Source organism: Phodopus roborovskii, unplaced genomic scaffold (assembly GCF_943737965.1).
Source record: "Phodopus roborovskii unplaced genomic scaffold, PHOROB, whole genome shotgun sequence".
Classification (NCBI taxonomy): Eukaryota; Metazoa; Chordata; class Mammalia; order Rodentia; family Cricetidae; genus Phodopus; species Phodopus roborovskii.
In genome coordinates, this window is record NW_026125946.1 from 193,230 (window position 1) to 201,732 (window position 8,503).

Here is an 8,503-nt window from a genome sequence, read left to right on the forward strand (position 1 = left end):
TCTGCCTTTCCGCTTCTCAGAAATCTCCTAGGCTGGTAGTATACCTATACTTCCTGCCTCACTACTGTCCAATCAACAGTTTATTAAACCACTATGAGTAACAAATCTTCACGGTGAACAAGAACATTATCCCACATCATCATGGACATAAAATAAAATATATAAACTTTTAAAAGCCACTTGGTAATATCTATTCATAAAATTTGCTGCTTTTCCACAGGGAGATTATGTTGTCAAGGTCTGATGCAAAATGACAGTGATGTCATAAACCCCAAGACCAGTCTGAGGTAAATAATATACAGCAGTAGCCTTAGCCAAAGAAACACTGTGGCCATACTCTGGCCATGAAGGTTCATATTTATGTCCTATTCTTGTCCATTTGGACAATCAATTGTTTAGCTAGAAACAAAACTAATGTATCATCATCTACTACTACTACTACTACCACTACTACTACTACTACTACGACTACGACTACTGTTACTACTACTACCACCACCACCACCCCCACAGGTATGTGCCCAAGCTTAATGTTTAAAATGTATTAACTGTATCATGTGTTTTTATTAATTTGTGTCATTAAGAGTTGTAGATTAAGAAATATGCTGTTATAATGGTGTTACTAACTATTATGATGTTTTTAAGAATTCTGAGTACAATAGCTGATATTTAAGTTTTATGTGAAAATTCTAAACCTCAAGAATATAGTTACAGTGCCCTCTGACTTCCCTTTGACACCAAGTCTGCCAACAAAACTAGAAAATGTGAATAAATCTACTGGAGGACTTGAGTAGAATGGGTTTGTTTTGATTTGGGTTTGGTTGTTGGAGTCAGGTTCTTACTGTGTTGTTCAGGCTTATTTGGAGTACCTGGCCTGAAATGACCCTTCACTCTTAGCCTCTGAAGTGGCTGTTCATAATGTACCATTTACTATGCCCATGGTGTGTTGTTATCCTGTCCTGTGTCCTGTTTTCTTTCACATAATTCACATATTAACACTAAAATGTAGTCACCTATGCATAGCATACACTCAAAATCTTCATTACTGAAATAACCACCCATGATTCAGAGGCAATATGGATAATGATACAGATTAGCTAGAGATACTACTCCAGGATGTGCTCAAGGAAATAAAATTACACTGGAGGGCTCAGTGGGCAAAGCAATTGCTGTACAAGTATGATGACTACATTCAGAGCCCCCAACCCCACATAAAGCTGAGCACAATGGCAAGTTATCTATAATCCAGTGTCCCTACAGTGAGATAGGAGGCAGGCAGGAGAATCCTCACAAAGTCATGAATAGCTAGCTTTGTTTTTAGTGCAGCAATAAACAATAGAAGAGACCCTGTCTCAAACAAGGTAGAGGACAGGGAATGACACCCAAGATTTTCCTCTGACCTCCACATGTACACTGAAACAGGCACTTGTCCATACACAGACAAATTCAAATGCACACAAAAGTCTACACACACACACACACACACACACACACACACACACACACACACACATACACACACACACAAGAGGGAGAGAGAGATTTCAAAATTAAGATAGTGATAGAAAAAAATACCTAAAGTTGTCCTCTGACCTCCAAACACACATGAGGAAGCCCACTTGCCCATATGTACACACACACACGAAAATTATAATGGAAACTTTCTTAAACTTAAAATAAATAAATGATGGAGTGGAGAGATGGCTCAGTGGTTAAGAGCACTTGTTTCTCTTACAGAGGGCTCAGTTCAGTTCCTGGTGATCATATGGTGGTTCACAAGAAATTGTAACAACAATTTAAGAGTATCTGACACTCTCTTCTAATCAGGCATACATACATGTGGTGTACATGAATACATCCAAGCAAGCACCCCAACACATAGGAAATACTCATATACACTAAATATACTTTTCAAAAATTCGTTGAGAAAGAGATTTGACTCAATGTACAGTGGCAAATCACTCTCAAAGTGGGAGGGAAGTGGGTTACCTAACACATTGCCTAATGGTACAATCTTTTTGCAGCTGATAAAACTACTGAATCAACAGGATCAGGAATGGATGATTTTAGGAAACGTCTTCTCGGTTTCATAGTTGGAATTATGATCATAGCCTTCACCTTTACCTGTTTTTGTTTACTCCATTATAACTGTATGATTGAGGAGGTCCAGTCTCCAGGAGGGTAAGTTTTATACATTTAAAAATGAAAAGTGTGTGTATGCTATGAGTGCATGTGTGTGTGGGGGGGGGGGTATGTGGGTGAGGTATTTGTGCTCAAGTGTGTGCACATGTGCAGAAGAGGATGTCAGGGCATTGATACCGGGCATGTCTCCAGCAATCTTCCTATATCTTTTCCTCACATGTGGGATACAGACATGTGCTATGATACATGGCTTTTTACATGGGTTTAAATGAAAGATCCATGAGAAGCAACACAGACAAGGGGACAAGCAACTCAAAAGTAGCCCAAGCTTTTAAAAATCATTTCTTTATATGTATATTTTTTCCATATACATATGTGCATGGAGTACCCATAGGGAACAAAAGAGGGCATCAAATCCCTTGGAAATGGAGTTAAAGCTGGTTGTGAACCACAGTATGGGTACTGCTAACTAAGTGCAGGTTCTGTGCAAGAACTGCAAGTACTCTTGATCACTAAGCCATGTCTCCAGCCCCAATAGTACAGGCTTCTATTTGTGGGATCATCTGTCATCTTCTAGCCCCTACAGGCACAAAGCACATACATGGTGCAAAGACATACATGCAAGCAAAATGCCCACTTACATAAAATTACATTTTTTAAATTAAAGGATTGAGGGGGTGGGTGGGGTGGGATGAGCGGGAGGGTGTGGAAGAAGGGGAAGGAAGGGAACTGGGGTTGTTATGTAAAATGAAAAAAATTAAGTAATGAGAAAAAGAGCAAGAGTTCACTGTCTGAATAGTTTGGAGTAGTTATGGGACAGAACGTTGGGAAGGGGTTAATTGAAATTTTTCCTTTAATCAGGTATGGTGGTACACATCTTTAATCCCAGCACCCAGGAGGCAGAGTCAGGTAGATCTCTGTGAGTTTCAGGCAAACCTGGTCTACAACACAAGTTCTAGGAAAGTCAGAGCCACACACAGAGAAACCCTGTCTCAAATAAAACAAACAAAAAATAAACAAATAAATTCTTTTTATGGCTTACAGTTGGTCAATGCCCAGGGTAACCAGTGAGCTAGTTAAATGGTGTTAGCTGATTAATAAACATTTTTCGTGGATGGCCCCTCACTAGAGGTTGACAGAGAAAGGAAGGCAGAAATCTACAGAAGCAAATTACTTTCATTCTAGAAATTGAATTACGTTAATTTCCAAAATTGTCACTGTTTAATCAAAATGTAGGAGGTTTACAAAATGTCATGACTATTGATAACATTTCCTGACTTTTGATTATATAGGTGATAAACAGGGAGTATTTGTCATTTTTGTATCTTTTGATGGACAGGGTCTGTATCCTCCTCAAAAGGGACATAGGGAAAATCTTCAGTATAGTAAACTTTGGAAGAGGAAAATGATGGAAGGGAAGGGTCCCTTTTCAATAGCCTCCAGAACTAATATCTGTTTAACTATCTGACATTTCCCCCTTAAGAGTTGAGACCCCAAACTCATTTAGAAGGTGGACATCAAGTCACTTTGTGACTTATAGATGAAATTAAGGGTATATAAGGGTTGAGGGTCTCCACTCTTAATAGACTTTCATGCATTTGGGATCAATCAAGTGGACCAAGGTAGATGGATATAGATTGTTGCAGTGTCAACTGAGTGTGGATAGACAATGAGATGGTGGCGTTTAGCATAATCTTACTGCAGGTAACTACAGGTGATGTGAGTAAAATGATTACAGGAGTTGCATCATCAAGTGTAGAGAATGGCCTTTCATCTTAGCCCTTTGTCTTATCTTCCAGCTCTTAAATACTTTTGCCCACCTCTTCGACAATGTTCTCTAATTCTAAGAAGTATTGGTATAAGTGACTTGCCTGGGGCTAGATCCACATCCATGACTTATTTTATACATTCTCCACTGTAGGAGATATAAGGAGAAGCTTCTTTAAGGCTGCTTTTGTCTGTGGGTGTACATACAGGTATTTAAAAGGATTCTGCTGCTGTATCAGTTTAGTTGACCATCAGAGGTACATTCTTCCTCTGGGCATACTATCAACTGTACTTGAGTTGTTAGCCAAGCTTACTGGTTCCCTGCTCATATCCCATACAGAGTATCTAGAATCCATTTAGAGAGCAGTTGGTTAGCCCCTGCTACTCCAACAATAAAACTGTTATTGCATAGGTGGGTATATCTAGCTTTTGTGATGATATTGTATGCTCTATTGTGTGCTCCTGAAGATCAGAAGGTAGAACTAGTGGCTAGCCACTAGAGGTCTGGAGGTCTGTACAGATAGACAGGAATTGATACGGTGAAGCAGAGATAGAAGCTTGGTCCTTTTTGGCTGAGCAGTTGGCAAGGTAAGAGGTGACTGTGGCTGGCCCCTTTGTCTCTCCAAGCTCTCTCAGCATTTACTCCACTATCTGGTTCCAGGTTATTATTATTATTATTGTTGTTGTTGTTATTGTTATTGTTTTTGAGACAGGGTTTCTCTGTAGCTTTGCAATCCGTGTTATTATTATTATTATTATTATTATTATTATTATTATTATTATTATTATGGTTTTTGGAGACAGGGTTTCTCATTAGCTTTGCAGCCTGTCCTGGAACTCACTCTGTAGACCAGGATGGCCTCAAATTCACAGAGATCTGCCTGCCTCTGCCTCCCAAGAACTGGGATAAACGGTGTGCACCGCCACTGCCTGGCTTCAGGTTTTTATTATTAAGACCAATTAGACCAGTTGTAACAAGCTCTCTAAAGGTTTCTTTATACTCCCTTTATTCCAGTTAATTCTCTTCCATCCCATACCTTCATCTCCCCATTTCCCCCTCTCTCTACCTCCCTGTCTAGACGTTTCTACCAAGAGTCTCTCTTTCTTTATGTCTATGTCCTACTACACTCCCTCCCGAAGGTGCACACATACCCTGCACACACACATTAGCTTTTTGTCTCCTCCTCTATACAGGTACTCCACTAAATATAATGGACCAAAGCTAGGATCCTCATATGAGAGAAAACCAGTGGAATTTGTCCCTTTTATCCAGGGTTACTCATGTACAAATCCACCCATTTGTCCTGTAAATGTATTTTTTTATATTGAAGTAATATTCCATTATACATATGTACTACATCTTTATTATTATTGACAACTTTGTGTCATGCCATACATGGACTATAAGTTATATAATGTTTTTGAAATAGTAAAAATATTCTTTAAAGAAAATTATTTATGAATTCATAGGTGTAACATGAGTCACAGCTGTCAGCACACTCTAATTATTACTGTGTTTACTTTTACTATGTAAAAAATATCCATACTCTAAGATAGCATTATATTTTCTAATGATAGTAATAGTACTTTTGTTTTACATTATGACACTCCAAGTTTTCTGCATTTCAGGCTCAACAAAGAAAATATGGCTGCTATATCATCCTGGGTATCCAAGGTATCTGCTTGTCAACCTGACATGATAACTGAGGACATTCTAGAAACTCAACCTCTGCTATTAAATTCAGACCAGACATCTGGGACTTTATGTCAAGAAAAGCAATCTATGCCAAACAGTGCAGTAAAATCAATTCAGCCTTCAAGTCTCGAAAAGCCATGCAGACCATCCAATGCAAAAAAAGCAATGAGATCCTCAAATACAGATAAGTCATCCACACCAGGTAGTATAAAAAAGTGGGGCAGGCAATTAGATTTAAAAATGTCATCAAGCCCCCAACGATTACATAAGTCATCTTACCTGGATAAGTTACATAAGAAACGCAGCCTTAAAAAATCACATAAGCTCACCAATGCCTGTAAATTAGCTAGTCAACCCAATTCATCCTCTTCAGAGAGGCAAATCATACCACCTTGGCTAGCTATTCTGCAAACTTCATCTATGCTATCCTCACAATCTTGTTCATCAGCATCACAAAGTCAAATCGTTCCCGTTGAACCATCCAGAATAAAGAAACCAAACCCGTCATGTGGATGCCATGATCTAAAAGAGCCAGTAAGTACAGAAAAGGCTGCATTACACAAGCATTCGTCAGCCAAAACTTGCCGACATTATAATGAAAAATGCCTTATTTGTAACACTCCTGAATTTCTTCTCAATGATCCTTTGGGGACAAACAAGGAACATGCTGAAAATCCTCATGGTTCAAGGGATATGAACTCATCTTCCAAGTCTTTTTATGAAACGGATTACATGTACAGTGGAACAGAGTTCAATTCTTATCAAGATAATGAAAGTAATGATACTATGAAAACATACGATAGTGAAGACAGTAATGCAGAGATAGTCATTATTTGCGACACAAGTAATAACGAGGATGGCATGACTAGAAACACCTCACACTATTAAGGATTTAAAACAATGTAATCTACATACAGGATATCCACATGTAATCACTATCAAGAATAGACCTATATATCTTGAAGGCAATTAAATGCATGTCATAACAAATTATTGTTGTATTTATCATTGCATCTCATTGGCACAAGATTCATTTGGTATATCGTATTTATATGTGGTCACTTAGAAGGGAAGCATACATGTGCATAAAATCTAGGAAAGAAATTTTTAAGATAGATATCCTGAACTGCTCTTTCACCTCAATGAAAGGACCAATTTGACATTATTTACATAGCTTTATTTTTCAGTGCTAAGGAGTAAACCCAGAATATCACATGTGCTACTCAAGTGGTCTACCAATGAGCTTTGTTACCACTTAGATATGTGTTTTTAATTATTTTTATAATTACTTTATGTGTACAAGTGTTTTGCCTCCATATAGGTCTGTGCACCACTTGTGAGCCTGGTGCCCAAGTAGGCCAGAAGAGAGGTGGTCTGGAAATGAAGTTACAGACAGTTATGAGATGCCATGTGGATTCTGGGAATAGAAACTTGGTCCTCTGAGAACTCTTATCCACTAAGCCATCATTTCGGCTCCTGGAAATATATTTTTAAATTTTTTATTTTCAGACTTGAGGATCAAACACAGGACTGTGAATACTAGGCAAATCTTTCATGCTCCCAGATTCTGAAGTAATTTTGAGTTGGGGGTGGGATATGTGTTGCTGGTAATGGAATCCAGAACCTTGCACATGCCAGGCAAACTCTCTGCCACTGAGCAACATTCCCAGCTCTACTCTTTCGTATTGATGTGGAAATTTTATGGTTTCAAACTGTCTTCCTCTATAGGACAAGCATATCAATACTATGGATTGAATGCTTATATTTGCCCCAAATCATGTGGTTGAAACCTCATGCTGTATAGTATGGTTATAGAGTTCTTGGGTAGTAGTGCAGTCATAAAAAACAGAGCACATTATGAATGGGATTTGTACCTTTATAGGGAACAGAAAAGGGTGCCTCTGCCCTGTGAGACACAGTACAAAGTTTACATCCATGAATTGTAGAGCTGGCCCTCACTAGACATCTGCTGCTATCTTAAGTTTGGACTTCCCATACTTCAGAAGCATGACAAATAAAGTTGCTGCTTACAAGACACTCAGATTATGGTATTTTGTTATGGACTCCAAACTAAGATTCTCAATACTGCTTGCTTCTGGATGACTTAGAAAAATTCCCAACCACCAGTGCTAAGAACATCTTCTCTGGAGATTGCCACCATGGAGGGCCCAAGCTACAGCACACACTCCTAGAACTTGACAAACTCTTAAGTGTTGTAATAAAGTCAGCAACTAACTTACTGTAGATAGTAAGGGCAAATTTTTTATCATGGGATAAAAAGTACAAATTTATTATTACAGTGAAAACAAATGTTGGGGTCCAGAGGAAGGCTAGGACCAAAACAGTTCAGTTGAGGGCTGGAAAAATAGCTCAGCAGTTAAAAGTACTTATCTACTTTATCAGAAGACCCAGATTTAATTCCCAACACCCACCTGGCTATTCACCATGGCCTTTAACTCCAATTCCAATGGATATAACTCCCTCTTCTGGCCTTTACCGGTTTTTGCACTTATGTGATATCCACAAACTCATGCAGGCAAACACATATACATATAATTTAAAATAGACCTTTAAAAAAAAGAACTGTAAAATTGGGAACACTAAAAACGACAAAAGGTCTTGCAGTGGGCATTAGAACACCAAACTGATGGGAGGAAAGATGGGTATTGGAGCCAGTGTTCGTAGACCCGCTGGTTCCCTAAAGTCCCCAGGGAATGTATGCTACACACTATTGCCCTTTCACTTAGTATTGACCCCGATGCAGTTAACTGTAACAGAGTCAAATATGGGTGAAAAGTGTTCATATATTTCATGAAAGAGACTCCCATTTTGCTCTGTGAGCAAGTTCTTAAATATTAAATAACCAGTTACAACTTGGTAGCTGTGATTAGGTTACCT

The 8,503-nt window shown here is 38.6% G+C and overlaps 1 protein-coding gene across 1 annotated transcript; it reads left to right on the forward strand.

Moving 5' to 3' along the window:
* The first annotated feature begins 331 nt into the window (after positions 1–331).
* On the forward strand, positions 332–6,493 carry CUNHXorf66 (chromosome unknown CXorf66 homolog). The gene is made up of 3 exons (XM_051179130.1): positions 332–451; positions 2,029–2,181; positions 5,539–6,493. The coding sequence occupies exons 1-3, from the start codon at positions 345–347 to the stop codon at positions 6,491–6,493; spliced, it is 1,215 nt and encodes a 404-aa protein (XP_051035087.1). The 5' UTR covers positions 332–344.
* Positions 6,494–8,503: the final 2,010 nt, after the last annotated feature.